This window comes from Clupea harengus, chromosome 22 (assembly GCF_900700415.2).
Source record: "Clupea harengus chromosome 22, Ch_v2.0.2, whole genome shotgun sequence".
Lineage (NCBI taxonomy): Eukaryota > Metazoa > Chordata > Actinopteri > Clupeiformes > Clupeidae > Clupea > Clupea harengus.
Genome location: NC_045173.1, coordinates 6,714,573 through 6,737,715, shown reverse-complemented (window position 1 = coordinate 6,737,715; position 23,143 = coordinate 6,714,573). Strand labels below are relative to the sequence as shown.

The following is a 23,143-nucleotide window of genomic DNA, read 5'->3' as shown; positions in this document are numbered from 1 at the left end:
AGGTTTGTGCTCCAGACACCACCAACAACAAACATTTCTATGCTGTTTTAGTGTGGGCGTAGAACTTTTGGGGAAACAATAGTGTGGACGGAGAATGTTTTCAGACTCACCCAACGTAGTGTGGACATAGCTTGTACTTGCCTGATTTCACATACTTGGGATGTGCGGTGGTGATGTGATGGATTCACAGGACCATCAGTGTGTGGGTGCTCTGGAGCTTGAGCTGGAACTACTGCTTCAGACTTCAGTGCAAAAGGAGCACCTTTTACAAAAGGCAGCACCCCCACTCCAGCAGTAGTCCCAATTGTTGATCCCAAAAGGGAAAGCACTTGATTTACTTAATGTAGATGTTAGCACTGTACTTCCTTCCTTGGCGCTTCCTCATGCTGTTGGAAGGTTTGTTCAAGCCATTTCATGTGCTAACTGACATCCTGTTCAGTAACTGAAATGCTAATTGTGCAGCAGGGACATGGGTTAGTGGCAGCATTCTGCAGCGAGTTTGCAAATGGCTCGTGAGCGACCCGACTGTACATGACGAGCTCAGAATGACAGTAGTGGGTTTTGAGGTATGACGTTTGTCTGCCTCCCAGGGGGGTTTCCCCTTTTGGGGGTTTTGTCAGCTCTCCTCAGCTTCTGAATAGTCTATTCCCATGGGGGTCGATAATTGGAAAGATGGTGAGAATCGATTTCCAGTGCTTCAGTGACTCATCATTTGAAAACAGCCAAGCCGCGGAAACAAACATGGGTTTGGTGTTGCACTTTGTTAAATGGATTGATGGGAAAGTGGATCTGTAAAACATATTGAATATCATTGTTGATGGTGGGATTTAGATTTATGAAATAGAAATTTTAGTGTTCAGTTTACTTAAATGGCATAGGAAGAATTCTAAATGACAAATTCAGACCCTAATAAAATCCAGTAGTTATTTGAACTTATTCACATGCAGAGATATTAGTGGCGCACAACTTGTCTCCCTTTTATGCCGATAAGTTTTATCTTCACAAGTGTGGAGGTGTCTTTGATAGGCATGGTCATTAAACTGTTCCCACTCTGAAGACAGCAAGGAGCTTTTTCAAAGTGGGCCCAGATAAGCTCCCTCGTAATTTGGTGACAGTCAAGTTATCATAAAGAAGTCATTTTGGGAGGAATGTGAATCACTGTACGCCTAGGCTCCCTGTGCATACTCTGGCCGCACCTAGGCTCCCTGTGCATACTCTGCTCATGCCCAGGCTCCCTGTGCATACTCTGCTCATGCCCAGGCTCCCTGTGCATACTCTGCTCATACCCAGGCTCCCTGTGCATACTCTGCTCACACCTAGAAGTCTCCATTCTGCTGCTACTGCTGCTCAGGCCCATACACTGCTGACAAAGACTCGTCCAGTTCCAAATAGCACATTTTCTTCAAAGGACTAAACTAGAATAGACTTACAATGGGATGCAAGTGAAAGGAACAACACTCCCTTTTAGGGACCTCACACCATATGCTTTTCATAGGACTTTGTCACGCACACATTTTTATAGAGGAATATCTGAAATCTTCTCATTTGAAGCCTGACTAAATGTAGGTGCATGAACGCCTGTATTGGTAATGGTCAGGTTGGGAATTATGGATGTGTGGATTTGACCTCTTCAGAACAGGAGTGATTGTATGAGCAGTATAGCCAGTGTCAGGCATTTGGTCCAGCCTGACCGCAGATTAATCAGCAGCAGGGCGTCGTCAGGAAAAATGACTCGGTGGTCCTCTCTTCATTATCCGCCTTTTATACATGCTTTACTAGATGACCTTCACAGGGGCCATGGACTCTTCCTCCTCACTGCTCCTCCTCCTCCTCCTCGTCCTCCTCTGTGTCCGTGCCGGACAGTGACTGATCTGTGTCTCTGGGACAGTGTGCTGGCCATTAATCATGTGTGGAGTGCGCCCACATCAGTTACCACTGCTGCCTCAATACAGCACAGTCACCCAGCCCGCCCTCTCTCTTCTCCCAGAATGCAAATGGGCGTTGGTGGGCAAAGGTGATTTATTATGCTTTTTGGCAAGGAGGGTGTGACAGGCCAATGCTTTAATGGCACTCAGGGTGGTTGGGGAAGATGAGGGGTAGATGCTTAGAAAGAAATCATTCCTTTCACTCTCTCCATTTTCTCTCTCTCTCAAGCTCATCCAAATCATTCCAGTCAATTTATTTATTTATCATGCCCCTCCCCCACCCAACCAGTCAATCCTTTAAGGATGCAGCTCTCCGGAGCAGTGGTGGTATCATTTGTCAGAGATAGTGATTGTCTATGTGCGATCACAGCTTTTATCTGATGTCTGCAACCAATCTGTTTTTTTGCCTTTTTTTTACGCTGTTGCCACAATGGTCTTTCGCTCATTGTAATGGGAATGTTTCCATGCAGTGGTCAAAGGATTTATTCTGTTTTGATGTCGTGATCCAATTGTTTTGGCTGTGTTGCTTGTAAGATGATGGCCATCTTTTCTCTAGGCCTTTATTATTTCTACTTTTACGTTGATTTAGCTTCTGTGTCTGACACAAAATTCTGATATCATTGTAGTAAGTGCCTTTATCTCTTGCTATTAGGCAGGGTTCAATAATAAAAATGTCATCAGAACTATTAAATTGTGAAACATTGTGCCCTTTCACTGATTGTTCAGTCCATTTGAAGGCACAGAGGACATTATTGTAGTGCTCTCTTGGTTCCTCCACCACCTGCAGATACCCTTTCCCTTCACAGGTAGAGTGATGAATGCAAATGTGCACCAACCCCAAAAAACACTCCGCTTGTCTGTCCTCCAACTGTAAGAGATTTGCATAAGGGTGAACACTTGGGGCTTCAAAACAAGCTACACAACTGTTAGGAAAAATAAATATATTACACACACTATTAAAAAAAAAACTCTAAAGACTACTAGATTTTGCTTTTCAGAATTATACTTCTGAAGCAAGTGAGGCTAGTTGGCCTTTCTGTAGTATGTTTTTGATTTTGTGGATGGGTTGTCATAAATGTTTGGTGCTCTATGGCTCCCTTTGAGTTGTCCTCTCTCTCCTATCAAAGTTAAAGAGGAATCCAGGCTAATGGATCAGAACTGTCAGTGGTGGGGGTTGCCATGGTATCTGGAGATTACGGTGGCCTTAAATAGGTGCCTGTGATCAGACTGATCCGCACTGTCTGTGGCTATGGGGGATGAAGTGATGACTGCGTGTGCCATTGGCAGGTTGTGTGAAGTTCAGTGGGCTCTGTTAGATGGTAATCCAGTGTTTGCAACGAAGCGTTGGTCCTCAGCATAAAGACACAGATGGTTTCAAATCCAGCTGAAGCTCTCAGGGCTGAGTTTACTAGCCAGGCTTTGCTCTAAGAGGACGAGTGCTGTCTCTGGTGCTGCGCTGATGCACTGCGTATGCCTTCATCGCGTAGTCATAATGATCCCATCATCTCAGTTCTTCCTGTGAACGCCTCCAATCAGTGGTTAGCTGTGCAAAGAGAACATATGCTAAAAAAATCACTGTAAAATAAACTACGCAAACATTGTGGCCTGTCAGGAAATGGTCTTTTACGTGTTGTGGAAGTTCTTGCAATAGCATCTTTTAATTATCTAGTTTCTCTCCCTCCCTCTTTTGTCTTTCGCTCTCTCTCTCTTTATCTCTCTCTCTCTCTCTCTCTCTCTAGCTGGTGGGAGGTCCCTTTGACCTGGAGATGAACTTCATCATCCAGGAGGCCCCGAGCATTGGCTGCATGGTGGAGCTGCTGGACAAGTGTGACCCTACGTGCCAAGCAGAGGTGTGGAGCATCTTCACCGCCATTTTGAAGAAGAGTGTGCGTAACCTGCAGGCCTGCACTGAAGTGGCCCTCATCCAGCAGGTCCTGGACCGCGTGGACAAAACTGATAGCATGATTGCAGGTATATCCAGAGGACATGATGTGAGAGGTCATCACTGAGGCTGGAGGGTCAACTCTATTTTTCCTCCACCATCATAACATATCCCTGTCCTCTGCCCAAAACCACAGCAACAGTTATACCCTGGTGATGAAATAAACTCTTTGCTGATTGTATACATCTATTTATATGTAAATTATAGCCAAACACCCTACAAATAGGTCTAGGGAATATTTTAATCAGTATTCTCCATTACTTTGCTGTACAGTAGTAAGTATAGTGAGTTTACAAACAGATCAGGATCAGTATCACAAACTAACGAACATGACGTTTTTGAGAGGGTCATCACATAAGGGCTTTGTGTTGTGGACACCTCTGAGGTTGTTTTTCCTGACAATTAGTGAGACAAGTATGTCCTCATTAAATAACCTCATTAGTGCGCTAAATAGTTATGTATTGTTACAAAATGTGACACATGCTCCTGATCATAACCTACGTTTGGCTTTTTGTTATTATGAGTGGTCTTCAGTTTTCTTTATGCTTCATGAGCCTGTAAGCTTAAAAGGCTTAATCCAGCAGCCTTCACTACTTAAGTAAACGTCATTATATAAATGCTACATTGCACCACAGGGCTAGCGCCCATGACTCATCTCCCTTACATCCAGCTAAATAAGCCATGGGATCCCTCACCCAGCCTCAATTACGACGTGGCGCAAAGCCAGATGCCCAGGGTCTAGTGAGCACTCAGACAAGATGCCATCTCTCTTTCTTTTAATGCAGATTTTTCCCTAATGTGCGTCCACGTCAGTCATCTCCACGGCACCTCCTTAGGCATGTATGAGATTCTCATGTGGACAGTTAGCAACGGAAACTCAAGGTCGTAAGCAGTACCAGACAGGGCTAGCAACATTTCTTAACCCCTGCTAGCCTTTTGGGCAGGCATTCCTCAGATTTTGGTTGACCGAAATTAATTAGACTAGCACAAAAAAAAAAGAACATTTTTATGTAGAAAAGTAGATTTATTCGAGAAAGCAATACAAACTAGTTACATTTAGGATCATCATATTTGAAATAGCAAATAACATATTCTTAGATTCTTACAAATATTCTGTTTTATAGAAATGTTGCCAACTTTATGCTGTATGATGATTTATTGACTAATGGTGTATTGGCACTCTTAAGATATTTGGCTTTGGCTACATTGTTATATTTGGACTTTTTACCAGGATGATAAATGGGAGGACTGTTTTAGCTGAGAATGGTTGGCACATAGTTGAAGTGATGTGAACCTGATAGGCTACTACAAAAGAATGTCCATTAAATGGAACGGTGTCTGTTGAGTTTAGGAGTGCTACAGGTCATGCTATACTTTGAGGAATCATGAGATAAGCTTTCAAACATTAGACAGTTAAATATGGACGTTTCCTGCCTGTTATGCATGTATTGTGTAGGCTAATGTTGTATTCTTTTAAGAATGAACACGTTCAAACATAGGCTACGAGATGTCATCCTGCAGTTTTTTTTTCTTCTGCTGCCGACTCTGGTTGCCTTTCCATCATGTCTTCATGCCTATAGCATTCATATCTTATTGTGGTGTAAATGCTACGATGAAAGATATACACGTTTGTCCGTTATGTGTGTAAAACAGTATCGATATCAGCTTTTCTGGTGCACTATTTTGCGTGGAATGTTGGTGTGGCAAAGGAACCCAACACAGCCCGACTAGGACCTATCAAATGAACGTGTCTACTTCCTAGAGACAGACCATCATGATCAACAACTTGTTTGTTCGGTGGTCAAAAGTCAAAAGAGCAGAAAAGGTGAATAACGACGAATAAAGGATGGAATTTGTTTTCACTTGGGGGATCATTTCTGATGGCCCGCCAGACAGGGTGTTGTTACATTTTGGTATTCCGACAAGAAAACTTGATTATCCCAGGACATCAGGCTAGTGATTTTGCGAGCCCTGCCAGTCTCAGACCGAGCTCAACCTTGAGCTCAGACGGGCAGAGAGAGAGAAACAAAGACAAAGTTGTGGAAAGGCAGTGAGGATAGTTAGGAAAGGCAGACTGCCCAATTTTTCAAAGCAAAGTCATTAGCTTGCCTGTCGTTTTTTGGCAACTTGTGGAGTGGAAAGGGCTGGCCAATAGAGGGACTAAGGCAGGACAGGGCTGCATTCTGAGAAGCACACAGGGGGTTCTGAGGGGCCTCTGGATCACATCCCATCTTTACCCAGTGGGTTAATGAACTTACCCTAAACCCTAAATGATTCTGACCCAGTGGGGTGATGAACTTAACCCTAAACCCTAAATGACCCTGGAAGATGACTGACTGTGTAGTACAGACTTGTATGAGTCACTTGGTTAGACTTTTTGCAACTTAAACTTTAGAACATAATACTAAAGGAAAATGACACATGTTTATTAGGCAAAACAATTAGCCAGTCTGTCTCTGTGGTGACTCTGTGCTCTGATCTGTTTCCTCTCACAGATCTGATGGTGGATATGCTGGGTGTTCTGGCCAGCTACAGCATCACGGTGAAGGAACTCAAACTGTACTTCAGCAAACTGCAAGGAGCAAAAGGCCAATGGGTACACACACACACACACACACACCACACACACACACACACACACACACACACACACACACACACACACACACACACACACACACACACACACACACACAGAAACAGAAAAGCTAAGCGGGCAAACTCTTGCCCTCGATTCTGTAATGTTTGTTTATGATCTCTATGAGGAATGTTCTAGAACAACTTAAGCCTTCGGTCTTGCTGTCCATTTTTCCTTCCCTAGTTTTTGTGTTCCTTTAATGCAGTTCAGATCAGGTTGTTGAACTTAAGCTCTGGCTTAATTAACATTTTAGTGGCTGTGACTACTGACTATTGACTATTTAAATGTGGCAGCTAAAAATGCAAAATATGTTGGTAGAATTGGTATCTATGATGTGTGTGGAGATTTGGGGGCTAGACCATAGTACTGCAGGAACAAAACTCAGCCAGGCGGATATTTGAGTTGTGTTGTCCATTCAAATGTATACTGTATTCTAATCAGGCAGGAGTTCAGGAGCCAGAGATCAAGGTTGGAGTAGAATTCTGACCATGCATGTAGCCTCTGACCTGACAGAGGTTTTTAGAGTGGAGTTTCAGCTTTGTGAATATATTGTTAGGCTGATACATCATCTCTCTTTTGTGAGAGAGCCCTGCCCTTATTATTTATTTTATCGTGCATTGGCTGTTAATCAGAGCCAGAAAGTCACAAGCTTTAAAATTAGGGTGTAGAGTTGAGGGGATTATGTGGAATTTAAATCGTGTATTTAGTTTGCTGTAAAAGCCTGTTTCTGAACATTCATTTGGGGTTGCACATTGTTGTGTATGCTCTGTGCTGCAAATGCACTGGTGTCTGTGATCCCAGCTGGATGGCCAGTAAGCTGGAGGGGTGTCTCAGGCTGGGGATGTGAAAGTCACGAGACCAGAGCAGCAGCAGCAGCGTCTTGATCAGTGTGTGTAATCAGCGTGTGAGAGAACTGTGTCACACCACCTCTGTGTGCCTCGCGTCTCTAGATCTCCCCTGCACCAGGACAGAATTAGCATCTCTCAGATACGGCACAGAGAGACTCCTCTCGATTGCATTCATTTGAAGTTTAGAGATGTGTGTTTTTGTGTAAATGCGAGAATTTGGATTAATTGTTTTCAGTGCAGAGTCATTAATAAGTTATGTGGCGCTGTTTTGGAAAAACCACTGAAACATGAGAAGGAATTCATCTTCTGAAATTTTAATTGTCTGTGTTTTTTTGTTAACAAAGCCAGTATGTGAAAGGCAGAATGTCTGTGTGAGCACGTTTGGACATTCAGTCGCCCATGAAGAGCATTTCAGCCGCTTCAGCGTAACATCAGTATGGTGGTGTGATATTCATGTTGACTGCTGCCCTGTCCCCCCTCCCTCTCTGTCTGTTTGCCTGCCAGCCCCCCCATGCTGTGAAGCTGCTGTCTGTGCTGAAGTCCATGGCTCACAGAAATGGCCCAGACTCCTTCTTCAGCTTTCCAGGAAAGAGTGCTGCGGTAAGATGTCCCTACCCACATGAGACATGAGACATCCTTTTAATCTGTCTGTTGAGTACCTTTTAAGTCTGTTTTTTTTTTTTTGCTAAAATGCTGCAGATATTGTTTTATAAAAATAGTTTTGAACCGTGACTACAAATGCAGCTTGATTTGGTATGTATTGGAGAGGTGCGACACAAGACAAATGGAAGGCCAGAGTCCAGGGAATTCAGCTTATCGCTTTATCAGTACGAACGGAGCCGTTTCATTTCCAGAGACATCGGTAAGAGGAGAGATCCAGGACATGCAGAGCCCTCTCCGTGAATCAGGCCACTCCACACAGGCTTCTCCTCCTGTCCTCTAACCAGTCCCCTGACTATATCAGCGCAATGGTGGATGATAGAAGAGTCCTGTAGCTCTGTTAGCACAGTGTGTCCCTCAGCTCCCCCCACCACATTCCCATCTGGCCCGTACGGTGCTTTAAGTGGCCCTTCCCATGTGCCATCTCCCCATTCAGAGGAACATGTGACGAGGGTGGTCATACAAAGGAATGTCCTAATTCCTCTGGGAATTCGGCCCAGTTCTAATGAGGATGGAGCTTAGATTCTATTCTCTTTGCAGATGAGAACCCCTTTCAGTGGTCGCCATTGACTAGCCCCCATTTAGGCATGATCAATTTGCAGTTCTTAAATGGGGTTTTAATGAAAGATCAAGTGTTGCAGTGGGGGTGGGGGTGGGTGGGGTCCTATCTCCATGGTGATTCTGGCTAATGGGAATATGATATCTTTGAACAAGCAGCCAGTCAGAACGTTATTTACTGGTTGATTGTGATGTCTGTCTTAGACATTGCCCTTTGCTTACTGTTTTATTACATGCAGCACCATGTTTACACACACACACACACACACACACACACACACACACACCCCCCCCCCCCACACACACACACACACACACACACGCACACACACACACACAAACGTTTGTGCTCAACCCACTTAAACAGAGGTCTCTGCTGAGGTATGTCCTCTTAGATGCAAATGGAGCACAGGAAAGCACAAGTGTATTTGGAGTGGGTCACGCTCTCAGAGGACCTGTGTGTGATCGTGTGGTTAGAATGGGTGGAGAATGAAGGACACCAGGGTACACAATGCCCTGCCACAACGGGGAATGGATTTGAAATGATGCTTCATTTTCATTTTGTGTGTAATAATCAATCAAAAGTGCTCTGTGCTCTTTTTTACAGGCCATTGCCCTGCCCCCCATAGCAAAATGGCCTTACCAGAATGGTTTCACCTTCCACACATGGATACGTGTGGACCCTCTCAACAACATCAATGTGGACAAAGACAAGCCTTACCTCTACTGGTGTGTATTACTAAGAACGGACAGGGGAACAGTTTCCCAGTGTCTGCTGAAGATCACCTTGTCTCATTTTCTCTTACGGGAGAGGCTCGGTGATAGTACATAAGCTCTCTCTCTTTCTCTCGCTCTCTCTTTCTCTCGCTCTCTCGCTCACTCTCTCTCACCCCCTTTCTCTGATGGTTATTAAATCAAGGCCTCCCTTGTTCTATTTTCAGCTGATAATTAATTTCTGTCAAAAATCTAATTTATGCAAAGGGAGGTGTTTGGACTTAGAAAATAAGCTTGCAGCACTAAAATATGCTATAAAGATTCCTATTCAGCCTGCAACCTTTTTAAAAAAAAAAGGTAGTTGATGGATTCCCCACCCTACTCTGTTTCACAATACTATTCATTTATCACGGGAAGGTCTTGGCAGAGAGGTTAAACAGTAGTTAATGTTTGATGTGTTTAGTATGCTGTATGTGTAAATGCATAACTCTGTATAAAAATTCCTCTCCTCTCCCTAAATGCTCTGGAGTACTCCAGCTTGTGTGTCCACCTCAGTATTGCACAGTAGTGTCCAGAGGAAGCATTGTATCTGTCTCTTAACTTATCTCTTTCTTCCGCTTATTTGACTTCTTTCTCCTTTTTTTTGTCTCCGTCATAGCTTTCGGACCAACAAAGGCCTAGGCTACTCTGCACACTTCGTGGGCGGCTGTCTTATCATCACCTCATTAAAGTCCAAAGGGAAGGGCTTCCAGCACTGCGTCAAATATGACTTCAAGCCCCAGAAGGTAGGGTCATCAGCTCAGGCGCTCAGCCTGCTCAGGTTAAGGAGAACTCAGTCTGTCTGTCTGTCCTCCTGTGGTGTACCTGGAGTGGAATCAGGACAGCACAGCAGTCCACAGATGAGCCTCTGGGTAGTTTACGCCTCTCATTCTGTTTAGACTGGCAAAAGACAAAATGTCAAAACCGGTAAATTATTATCGGTTATTATCGAAAAATTAATCCTGACAGGAGGAACAGGTCTTGTATCGTCCTGAACGGATTTATTTTTCAATAATGACCGGTGGACTATACATTATCCAACTTATTATACGGTTACTTTCCAAAACAATAAAATAAACTTCACTCAATATGCAATTTTAATTATTTTATTGGTGTTTACAGGTGTTGTGTAGCAACATGCCTGGAGACTCGTCAACTTGTTGCAGATTAATAGACTAAGCGCTCTGCTTATTGATATTAAATTGAATGTTTCCATTAATGGTGCATATTGAGTGGCACATATTCTCTCGATTCGAGACCTGCTATTGATAGCCGCTGGATTGCGGTGCTCCTCAGGCTGCGGGTGGCCTATCACCTTGACAGAGGAGCTGCATGGCCGATGCTGGCTATTATGAGGTGGCCTATCACCTTGACAGAGGAGCTGCATGGCCGATGCTGGGCATCATGAGGTGGCCTATCACCTTGACAGAGGAGCTGCATGGCCGATGTTGGGCATCATGAGGCCCAGGAAACTGTGACCCATGGGCTCCCTTGAGACCCAAATTTGTTGATGATTAAGTTGGGTCCTTTTTTTTGCCATGTCAGTGAACACGTTTGACATCCAGTGGGCAATGTTACAGGTACTTTTAATACCCCAGGTCAGAACATTTGCATCCCCTATAATCTCTCGGGCCTTTGTCCAACAAAGCAGACACAAAAAAAAATCAGAGTTATGAATTATTTTCCATTTACGTCAACTTTGATCACAGATGAATGCCTCGTCAGGTCACAGTTTCCCCTTCTACCCTTCTGTGACAGTTGTAATTGCGCATCAAACCAAATCTTCTGCACTAATCCAATGGCTGTGTCTGTAGAGAGGGCCAAACACTCTTTAATATGCTTCATATCAGCAGGAGAAATGGGAGGATGGATTTTTATGGTATCGTTTCCACTTCTGTGAAGTTCTTTGATCACAGATCACTATACTTAAATGCTGTGTCATGTAGACATGATTTATTCCAGCTCGAAGGGCATTGTAGCTTGCATCGTAATAACTCTGACCAGAGGAATTCTGGACTGATGCATAAAATAACTGCAAAGCTTGATTTAAATTCTCTGTACCACAATTGTCAATATTTCGCAGACATTCTCCGCTTTACTAACCAGTCCATGAAAACTCCTACAGCCCATGCAGTGCTCCTTTTGGTGTTAATTTCATGTCTGCTCTCCTCTATTTTGTCGACATCTCCCTCGTCCTAAGTCTTTATGACTCTTCCTCTTTCCTTCCGTGCTAGTTTGCATTTTGCGTTTCTTTTCTGAAGACTGGGCCTGCCACCAGTGCTCATAGGTCCCGTACTCTCCATACATTTTGATATTGATGGTAAAAATGTTCCATGTTATCAGAAGCACAAAACCTGTTGCCAATGGCAGTGGTCATTCATTATTAAGAAATATCAGACCTCAGAACGTTAGGATGGCCCTTTCAATGTAGTGGAACTTTCTTCAGCATTCTGAGGAGCCGTATAATTATATGGAAATAAAGGAAACACTATGTATCTGACATTTTACACTTTGTTACTAATACACTATATATCTAACCCTGTGTGAAGTCACGCTTAATTCTCTAGTGAATCACAAACGTGAAAATAGAAAGCCTTCCAGGCTGTGTAAACTCCACACATACGCAAACCTCTCTCAGAGTTTTCTGTAGAACTTGCCAAATGTGTCAAAGCTCTCTTTAAGATTAGTCTCTCCTCAGGATTCTTCAGGGGATTACAGAGCACCTATCTGTGGGATTCTTCAGGGGATTCCAGAGCACCTATCTGTGGGATTCTTTAGCTCTATTTTTACCCCACAGATCTATTAGGCTTTTTTCATAGTGCAATAAGATCCTAAGCTGCCTCCTGATTTCTCAGAGTTATGGGAAAGCAGACTAGGTGGGGTTGGAGCCCCAGGGTATAATGCACATCACTGGAGCTTCACACAGTGAACACAATTAAGGCCCAGAAATATGATATCAAAATGGAGGCATAGTGAGTCAATTTCTTCGAGCTAAGAAAAAATGTACGCTGATTTAGTTGATATTACTGGAGACAAAACCATTAAACTCTTATCAAAATGGCTTACTGTCGTTTTTTTCTTTTTTTTTCAGCAATTTGTCTGCTTGAGTATATCATTAAGTACGTCAACTTCTAGGGGAAACAAGAGTGATTCTAAAGGCTTGGATTTATAAAATGAGCACACAAGCTTTCTTATGGTATACTGAACCAAGGTGCTGAGGTGTCATGTGCTAACTTTTGGTTTTACACAAGCATGCTGATACAGCCATGCAGTGTAATGCGAGTAGCTCTTGACTTGAAGGTGTTTGGTTTACAGTGGTACATGGTGACGATCGTCCACGTCTACAACCGCTGGAAGAACAGTGAAATCAGCTGTTATGTCAACGGGGAACTGGCTTCCTATGGAGAGATCACCTGGTTTGTCAACACCAGTGATGTAAGTAAACAGAGTCCTTTCATCTATGTCTCCACTTGGCTGTACAGTGGGAAATCAATGTTTGAAACTTTCTCTCATTGAAGAAAATTGTAAACTTAGTAACTAATATGTTTAAAATGTCAATAATCATTTAAAACATATTAGTTACAATTTTCTTTCTTCAATATGAATATTATTGCTTGGGTGCTCATCTATTTTGATATTTGTGGTTGTTTAGACTAAATAGTGCCTGTATGGGAAGCTCCTCTGCAGATGGTGTACGGGGTATTCAGCATGTTAGTCAGTGTGCTGTCTCAGTGGTGTGGCATACACATACAATGAGTTCACAAACACCCAGTGTCCCTCCTGGCCATAAGTGAAATCACTGCCATCACATGTGGCGAATGACACTGTTCCCTTTCGCTCCGCATCACATGAGGAGCCCAGAGGAGGGGGGTGACTCAGCCCTGGTGTGTGTGTCTGTGCCTTATTGTGTGTGTGTGTGTGTGTGTGTGTGTGTGTGTGTGTGTGTGTGTGTGTGTGTGTGCCTTATTGTGTGTGTGTGCTGATGGTGACTTGGCCAGGAACAACACAAGTGCTCAGTCATCACAGGCTGGCCCACTCTCAGAGGAAACCTGCTCTGATTAGAATGTGTAATATACTGGCCCTGTAGCGAAACGCTCAGCTGGCCTCTGTAAACAGAGCAACACAGTGTCATCAGCAACCTTTGCCTTTGAAGACCTTCTGTGAAGGACAGAAATGGCACACATTTATGCACACTAGTTCATTTATGCACACTAGTTCAAAGTTATATTTACCTCCTTTGCATTTGGTATTGCAAAGTGTTCATTTTCATATGTTAACAAAACATTCTAACAGAACATATATTATCTTTTCTTGAGAATCTTCCCATGACATGAAACACTAACCCCAGTCCCTGTGTTCTGTGTCCACCCTCTCTGTGTAGACCTTTGATAAGTGTTTCCTGGGCTCCTCTGAGACGGCGGATGCCAACCGCGTGTTCTGTGGTCAGATGGGGGCCGTGTATCTCTTCAGCGAGGCCCTGAGTGCTGCCCAGATCCTGGCCATCTACCAGCTGGGCCCCGGCTACAAGGTGCACCACACACACAAACAAAAAAAACTGCTGCTGTAACATGATTTGTATTAAAAGGTAAATGATTGGCGTGAGAGTTAATACATTATTTGTCAGTGAAACTTCCTCTCTGAGTGAAACTGCCTCTCTCTGTGTTGTCCTCAGGGCACCTTCAAGTTCAAGGCTGAGAGCGATCTGTTGTTTGCGGAGCATCATAAGATGCTGCTGTATGACGGCAAGCTGTCATCCAGCATCGCCCTCACCTACAACCCCCGCGCGACCGACGCTCAGCTCTGTCTGGAGTCCTCGCCCAAAGACAACGCCTCCATCTTCGTCCACTCACCCCACGCCCTCATGCTGCAGGTCGGCCACACGCCACACTCACCTGCACCCCTTCATCCTCCTTCAGTCACCCTTTCTCCACACTGCCCTGTCAGACATCTCCCAGCATCCCTCTCTCCTCCCCTGTGCCATACAACGCATGCCTGCACCCACATGCTGCCTGACTGCTCTCATGCCCACCATTTCTACAACCCTTTGTTCTCACCTTCCTTTGTATTGCTACTCTCTATATGCTAATCCATATCTCTCATCTTTTCTTTCCCTCGCCCCCCTCAGTGCCATCTCTTCTCCTTATTCCTCTGAAACCTCCCCGTCCTCCCCCCATGGGGATGGAATATACACTGTGCCCATTCTCTCAGCGTCTCTCTCCTCCTCCTCCTCCTCCTCCTTTTTCCTCTCATCGACTCTCTCAGGTCCCCCCTCCTCATCCTCTCCCCTCTATTCCCTTCCTACCTGCGCTCTGCCATCCATCATGTCTTTTTGCCTTCACCTTTTGAGTCTCTCTGAGCTTTCTGATCCACCCCACTGATGTGTGCGCTGTGGTGCAGAGGTTAAAGTCACCGCTTTGTAACCGGTTGACCCGGGTTCGAGTCACGAGAGCTGTCCTTTACCTTTACCCTTTTAGCCACATTTATTTATTGAGGTGGTGAAGGCAAAATAATTTACCATTTCAACACCTTCGTGCCTAGAAACACTTAACCATATCAAACGTGATGCATATGCAGGCCGGTAAATAGGTCACTTAAGAGAGTGTTGAGTCCCAAGGGTTTTAGTGATGAGAGTTTTTTCAGATGATGATGCTGTATATACACACCTCTGTTACTTACACCAGCCAACTCTTTCTTATGACTTCCACCTCATTCTATTTCCTACAGCATTTTCACACAACCCCATTCCTCTCCTTCCCTCTCTTTACCTCTCCACATACAGTGTACATATGTATGTGTGCGTGTGCGTGTGCGTGTGCGTGTGCTTGTGTGTGTGTGTGTGTGTGTGTTCTGCTTCTGCAGAAGGCTGGGTGAATGGCTGTGTCTGTGTGGGGTGTGAGGGCAAGGTGCTAATTAAACATACATCACTCCTTCCGTCTCACAGCTGTCCTATCCTTCCTGTAATGAGACTCCCTCTCCTCTCCTCTCCTCTCCTCTCCTCTCCTCTCCTCTCCTCTCCTCTGTCCCCCAGAGTTCCTCCTCATCAGTCCAGTCCCCATGAGCTAACTTCCTGTTTGCATGCATGACCTGTAGCACCTGTGTTTATTGGAAAGGTTAAATAGTTTTAGGTGGTAGTTCATGCAGAGTCATGTAGAATGGCCAACATGACCCTTAACAGCAAGTCTCCACAAATCATTTTCTGGAAATTCCTCTCGACCGGTAAATAAGAGCAGGAGTCTGAGCTGCTTCCTCCCAGGACAGCGACCTACATTGAAGCAGTAGCAGTAGTTCGTCTCCATCTGCACGGCTTTCCAGGTCAGAATCTGGCTGCTGTGTTCCTTGTGCACAGTTCTGCACAGAGAGACGGTACTTACTAATAAGAGACAGGTTGCCGTGTGTTAAGTTTTCATTAATCAGTACCAGGTGTGCGTGTCTGGCTGAAGTCTGTCTTGTCTTCCTCATCCCTTCTTTTCAGCGGCTGCTCATACACAAACAACCCTCTCCTCTCTCAATCTCACCCCCCCCCCCCCCTCCCACACTGAGAAGGCTGTCAGAAACACACACACACACACACACACACACACACACACACACACACACACACACACACACACACACACACACACACACACACAGCCATTGTCTCCATGGGCACAAGCTGTCTGGCCTCTCTGTGAGCCGTAGACTGCCTCTCAGAGTGACATGCAGGCAGTCAGCAGTTCAAGTTCAAACACATAGTCAGATGTAGTGGGGCATTATACCTCTTCAGATAGAGCAGCCATTATGAAGCGCTGCTCCCTCTGCATAGCTACCGCACACACACGCACGCACGCACAAGCACATAGAGTGTAGTTTAAGGTGATGCCAATGGTGGATTTAAACCATACTCCATAGATAAAGACTTGAAAGGTTTTTCCTCTGTGGATGTTGTGTAAACTCAGTGGTCAAATGTGGTGTTGTAGACTGGATGGCCATAGACGTTCCTCTCTCTTCTGTGCAGGATGTGAAGGCAGTGGTCACGCACTCTGTGCAGAGTGCCATCCACTCCATAGGGGGTGTGCAGGTGCTCTTCCCCCTGTTTGCACAGCTGGACTTCCTCCAGCCGACCAGCGATGAGCCCAGTTCATCTATCTGGTAGGAACCAGCCACTCTTCTCAAAGATTTCACTTTTAGTAGAAATGTGTATACATTTGAATGGCTGTTGTGTGACCTGTGGAAGCCCTACTCCCACTCACTGTCACTCTTCCTCCTCCTCCTCTTCCTCTTGTGTCAGTTGCACCCTGTTGTCATTTGTAATGGAGCTGCTGAAGAACTCTGTGGCTATGCAAGAGCAGGTGCTGGCCTGTAAGGGCTTCCTGGTGATTGGCTACACTCTGGAGAAGGTGGGTGCATACAGACAGACAGGATAACACACACACACACACACACACACACACACACACACACACACACACACACACATGAACAATGTTTTTTGTCTGTTTTTCGGTTGGGGGGAATAAGACGTATAATTGAACCAAACTGAACCTAGAGGTAATCTATGAGATTCCTAGTGTCATATAGTCTGTTGTTTCAGCTGACTAGCCTTGCTCGGTTTTGTGGACATTCCTCTAAGCACATGTACAGTTGAGAAACCAATGCTCTTTTCTAATTGAGGAGCACTCAGGGCAAGGTGACAGCCTTTAGGTTAGCATTCATCAGCAGCCAGGGGCTTCCACGTGAAGGCGCAGGCGGAGCAGGGCACGCTCACACCTTCCCTCACACCCTAATTGCTTTTCCACTGAGTAGGGAAGGAAATGGGGATAATGTGGGGATGAGAGTGCTGGGTGAGGTTTCATCAGCCTGTCTGTGTTTGATGTGCCAAAGAGGCTGTAATGAGCCGCCCTGTCTGCCGCTCGCTGCCTCCTTAATGACCTGCCTGTCTGGCCCAGCAACCGTGTGCCTCTACACTCCCGCTGCATGGACTTCATGGAAAACACCAAGGGTTTAGACACATTTGACACTTTTTGGCAAGATCCCCCCCCCCCCCCCCCAAAAAAACATAATTTGTATAAATATTTGACTTGCATGACATCTCTTAGGTATTCCTAGGGAGATAGTCCTGGGATCCAAGTCATTGCTGGGTGAATGATTTACCTCAAATGATGTAAAGGAATCGTCACACCAACACCTAAATCTGTATAATTTGGATCGAAAGAGTTTTGTGTTTGCTTTTTGGGAGAAAGCGTTGGTTCCAGAGTCTGATCATGTGTGTGTGTGTGTGTGTGTGCTGGTTTATTTACTGTTTACCTGTTTCAGTCTTCCAAAGTTCATGTGACTCGACCGGTTTTGGACATACTGCTGGCCTTTGCACGTTACCTTAGCAACCTGCAGAATGGTGTCCCACTGCTGAAACAGCTGTGTGACCACATCCTGTTCAACCCTACTATATGGATCCACGCTCCTGCCAAGGTACACACACACACACACACACACACACACACACACACACACACACACACACACACAGATGAATAAATCATCTTGCACATGTTGTAACTGACTAATATGATAGCCATTAATGTCTTTATATATGTCTTTGTGTGTGTGTGCGTGTCCACATCACTACAGGTACAGCTGATGCTCTACACTTACCTGGCAACAGAGTTCATCAGTACTGTGACCATCTATAATGCCATTCGGCGAGTGGGCACCGTGCTGCAGGTGATGCACACACTCAAGTACTTCTACTGGGTGGTGAATCCCCAGGACCGCAGCGGGGTCACACCCAAAGGCCTGGGTAAGAGCTCCCCCACCTGCACCCTCCAGTAGTGTAGCACACAACGGCCGTGTCCTCCACATGACCTCTGTCTAAAGCAGCTACTTTGATTGAGATCTCTGTTACTCTTTTGCTTTTTCCCCTTTTTATTTTTGTCCATTTGAACTTTTTCATTTTTGATTTATTTATATATTTTTTGTTAGGCCAGCGTGGCTGATGAAATGTATAGAAAGTAGTGCTGTCAAACGATTAAAATATTTAATCGCGATTAATCGCATTTATGTCATAGTTAACTCAAAATTAATCGCGATTAATCGCAAATCTTTATCTATTCTAAATGTCCCTTCGTTTATTTATTTTTTCCATCATTTTATTTTTATTTGAATGCCCTTATCAACATGGAAAAGTTGATTGGCTTGCTTTATGCAAATGTTTTATTTTATTGAAAACCAATATTGCCAAACAGGGTACAAAATAAAATTATAAAGTGGACATTTCAGGTAAACAAGGACTCAGCCTATAGTGCAGTTAAACCATGGCTTAATATTTTCTTTTTTTCAAGTTTGCTGGGAACATAGCAGTCAGGCCTCTTATTTCAGAAACATTGAACCGTAACAGTTAGGTTACCAATAAAAGGTAAGCCTACTACTTCTTTGCTTTCAGCCAGCTGCCTGTTGACATTTTCAGACAACAGTGAAGCTCGCTTCTTTTGCACAACACAACTTTTAAAAGTAAACTTTCCATTCAGAAGCTTTTTATCATCCATTTTGCCGTATCGCGCTCACCATTCACTCAAACCGTAACGTTTGTCTACTACACAGTTTGCGAGGCCAAAAAGAATGTTTATCTAAAAAAAAAAAAAAATAATAAAAAAAAAAAATTTGCGTTAATCTCGCGATAAAAAAATGTACGGCGTTAAAATGGGTTTGCGTTAACGCCGTTAATAACGCGTTAAACTGACAGCACTAATAGAAAGCAGAGTATTCTCATCTCATGAGCACCAGTCCGTTTCAAAGAAAATAAATCCCAGACAGTGATGTCCGTTTCAGGGACCTAAGTGGCTCTGCTCCCTGGTTTCCCCCCAGCTCATAAGAGTTTTACACCGACACCGGCACACACTGGCCGCTGGGGTGACACCGGAGCAGATGTGGACCGGCTGCTGAGGTGGAGCTGGTACTGCCTGTCTGCCTGGCTAAACTAAGCTGCAGGGACACCAGGGTCCAGAAATAGATGCTCAGGGACACGTATCCCTCCTTCTTTATAAGGCTTTGTGCTGTTTTATAAGACTGACATTTTACAAGATCACAGTCCATGAGCTGTTGATGGAGCACTTTTATGTCGTATTTTTACCTCGTCATCAGACGCCTCTCCTCTGTGCTAATTTAGGAGTCTGCTGGTCAGGACAAATCCATAGAAAGAACAGAGGAATACTTTTAAGTCTAAATGCTGAATGATATCTGAAGACTTGTATAGTGATATTTTTAGCACTGCTGGCAGAACTCGTTCACCTCCTGTTGTTTTGTTTTGAGTCGACTGTGACGTTCATCTGCAAGGCTCTTTCACCCTCATTTACATATCAAGGTATTACAACGTTATGGCTTTAGCATTTTGCTAATAGTCGTATGCCAAAATTACATTGAAAGGGATTGCATCACATCTCCCAATATTAAAGTGAAAACTGTTTTTTTTTTAAGGTAAATTAAATTCTTTCTGAACCCATTTGTGGGAAGAGCCTCATCTGCTCAGCTGTCAAAACCAATGTATCCGTAGCTGTTAAAACCAATTCAGTTATGGTATCTGTGTTGAACTGTGTAACTTTTGGAGCTTTCTTTTTTGTCTTTACCTAGACCCCTTATAGCTCACATATTGGTCTCGAGTAAATTGCCCTTGGCTCAGTACATTCAGCTTCTCCAGACAGATGTCTTGTCTTAAAAGTGTATATTGAATGCACCATATAAGAATTTGAAATGCGTTATTTATGAGATGCTAATGCTTTCTTAGTCCCTTTTAGTTTCCGCTTCACTGTCTAAAAGTGTGTGTGTGTGTGTGTGTGTGTGTGTGTGTGTGTGTGTGTGTGTGTGTGTGTGTGATTCTATAGATGGCCCCAGACCCACTCAGAAGGAGATCCACTCTCTAAGAGCATTCCTGCTACTGTTTGTCAAGCAGCTAATCATGAAGGTACATCTACAGTTTCTCTCCACTCTGTAGATGGCAGATCAATACATTCTCTGAGAATTAATTTATTTATTGTAAATTTCAATAAATAACAAATGTTGTAAAATGTTTTTGTGTAAAAATGTGTAAAACATTTGTTTCTGTCTTGTTAGGATTATGGGGTAAAGGAGGATGAACTCCAAAGTATTCTGAACTATCTTCTCACCATGCATGAGGTAAACGGTTATTTTCATGCAATTTCTGTTTGTATGCAATGTAGTGAATACTGATACATTTGCCGTTGAATTGATGTGAGTGCTTTTATCTTCTGGTTTATATTACCCTCAAATGGAGCTTTACTGGTACCTGCAGTATTTGATAAGACCACTAGATGGCACTGCAACCAAATGACTTCAGTTCCTTTGGCCAGTCGTAATAAACCAGACATGCATGCTGTGTCTCTGCGCCAGTGGACTTGAGCTAGAACACATGTGCCACCTCTGATCTAGGTTGATGTGTTTTCAAAGGTGATTCTTTACACGAAAGGTTTAAAATAGGAATTTAACAAAGGACTGCTGAATTCAAATCAGCAGGAACGGAAAGGAAAGTTTGATTCGTGTGGAATTACTTTGCTGTGGCACGTTTATCAACCGTTTTTCTGAATGCAGAGGCTTGGTTCTTATCTCTAGGATCAACGTCAGAGATATAGCTATATAGAAATTATTATTACGCATGTGAACGTAATGCTCTGGTTAATGTTTTCAGGATGACAATCTGATGGATGTGCTGCAGCTTCTAGTAGCTCTGATGTCAGAGCATCCTAGCTCTATGGTCCAGGCATTCGACCAGCGCAATGGAATACGGTAAGCCATAGCTGTCTGACACCAATGTCGCAATATCACGAGTACTAGGGCTTACACTCTCCATAACAACATACATTCCTCTGGTTTGATAGAAAGAGCCCTTTTATCATAGAAAGGTTCTGAACAAGGAGAATAACCTTTGTTTCTATCTCGGGCGTTCCACTCAGTAGGGAACTTTTTATATTTCCCACTAGAACGTTTAAAGGGCTGAAATAGCGTGATCCAGTGAGCGCTTATAGGTCAGTGCCATGCTAACACTCTCTCCAGTAGTACTCTCGTCAGAGGCGCACAGCCAGAGACAGGCCTGACAGAGCCCAGTAAAGAGGGGTTTTACTGGGGACTCTGGATATCATACACTCCTGCACAGCGCCTTAGCATGGGCTACTGAAACACAGGCATTCAGATTTATTTCACCTGTACAAGCCTGCTATTCGCATTCCCCAGCACACAGGGAAATGTCCGCTCTGCCTAGCAGGGGGTGTCTGGCCCTGGCCTGATAAAAACTCCTAAGGCCCCCGCAAAGACGGATGGGTCCTTCATCGCAGCACAGAGGCCCATTCACACGGAGGCTAGTGAACCAGAGTCACGCTGTTCTAACTGTATTTGTCTTTACAGACTACATGTTATCTTTGCGCTCCAAAAAAGCATAGGGGGTGGGAGGTGGTCAGTAATGAGAAATATATCACTCTAATATATAAAAAAACTATGAGTTCTATGTGTACGAAACTATGTGTAAAGGATTAAATAAGCACTTAAGTGTTTAAATGTGTATACTGCTGGTGAAAATTGGCAAAATGTTTTTCAAACAATATACTTAAAATGCTAAAGTAAAAACTAGACCTTTAGTACTCATGGAAAAATAACACATACCAATGCTGAAGATCTGTTGAGAAAGAATTCAGATTTGTATATGTCTTATCTATGATTTCACTTCATTTGAACTCTTAAAAGCAACATTATTGATTGTATTGAGTTTTCTAATTGTTTTTATAGGTTCTGCACACGTGTTGATTGACAGTTGATAGTGCCATCCATTTTACTTCAACCTCAATGCTACCCATCTTGGTTTCACTGTTTCTTTGTGTTAGTGGGTAGTGATATTCCATTTAATAAAACTACAAACCAGCTGTAGTTACTTACTAAAAGAGGCTAAGATGGGTACAACAAAATACATGGATTCACTGACTTTCTGCTATAGTAAAAATAAAAAATATTTTTTTCAATACGGCATCATCAAAGTACTTTTTTCTTATACTTTTATACTCTATTAACATAATCTTACTAGTAGACATTGTAACTTTATGAATTTGTATGTTCATGTGTTTTTTCGCAGAGTCATTTACAAGCTCCTGGCATCGAAGAGTGAAGGCATCCGTGTGCAGACGCTCAAAGTCATGGGCTACTTCCTGAAGCATCTGCCACCAAAGTATGTTCAAAAAGACAAGCAAGAGAGTACAAATCTTGCCACTATTTTACCTTCATATTTTTAAAACTGTGATCCTTCGTGTCTCATGTATATGACCTGGATGGGCCCTTTGGGTAGAACACATTATTTGCTGGTTCTTCACTTCCTTACTGCGTGTCTTCGTCTCATGCCGTCAGGGGCAAAAGGGCCCCACCACGGTCTTCTGTAAAACACAAAGTCTCCCGTTAGATTGCTTCTGCATTCTGAACATCTCCTCATCAGTCAGCGGTCGATAACTAATACCCTTTATAGTGGCGCAGCTCACTGAAAGGAATAGGCTAGACTTTCTCTAGGCCGATTAGCGCTCATTGGAGAAGACTGTTCTAATAACACATTAGTGCGCTTGAGATCAGAGAGAAATGAAAAGCCGGGCTGCTGCCGCTGCTGCGGGCCGCTGGCTGCAGGGAGGCGCTGGGTGAAATGTTGGTAGCACTGCAGCATGTCTGCCCTGTCTGCGTTTGATCTCAGGGCTTTGATCAGGGCATTTGCCAGCGGCTGTCTGTGCATTCAAAACTTTAAGTTTCACTCTGTATTGCCATCTCCATCTTTTCACTGGGTGCCTCGACTAGCCTCGCTCTTTAG

The 23,143-nt window shown here is 43.9% G+C and overlaps 1 protein-coding gene across 8 annotated transcripts in view; it reads left to right on the top strand.

Annotated features, from left to right (window-relative positions):
• Window positions 1–23,143, top strand: part of lrba (LPS responsive beige-like anchor protein) — a 193,470-nt gene that overhangs the window by 15,170 nt on the left and 155,157 nt on the right. For all 8 annotated transcript variants that reach the window (XM_031560255.2, XM_031560249.2, XM_031560251.2 and 5 more), the window contains 16 exons: window positions 3,665–3,896; window positions 6,363–6,463; window positions 7,858–7,953; window positions 9,179–9,300; window positions 9,944–10,070; window positions 12,640–12,759; window positions 13,706–13,852; window positions 13,997–14,194; window positions 16,322–16,455; window positions 16,595–16,703; window positions 17,620–17,772; window positions 17,932–18,100; window positions 20,178–20,257; window positions 20,407–20,469; window positions 20,999–21,096; window positions 22,430–22,522. In XM_031560255.2, coding sequence (XP_031416115.1) covers window positions 3,665–3,896; window positions 6,363–6,463; window positions 7,858–7,953; window positions 9,179–9,300; window positions 9,944–10,070; window positions 12,640–12,759; window positions 13,706–13,852; window positions 13,997–14,194; window positions 16,322–16,455; window positions 16,595–16,703; window positions 17,620–17,772; window positions 17,932–18,100; window positions 20,178–20,257; window positions 20,407–20,469; window positions 20,999–21,096; window positions 22,430–22,522 — 2,042 coding nt within the window. The remainder of the gene's footprint in view (window positions 1–3,664; window positions 3,897–6,362; window positions 6,464–7,857; window positions 7,954–9,178; window positions 9,301–9,943; window positions 10,071–12,639; window positions 12,760–13,705; window positions 13,853–13,996; window positions 14,195–16,321; window positions 16,456–16,594; window positions 16,704–17,619; window positions 17,773–17,931; window positions 18,101–20,177; window positions 20,258–20,406; window positions 20,470–20,998; window positions 21,097–22,429; window positions 22,523–23,143) is intronic.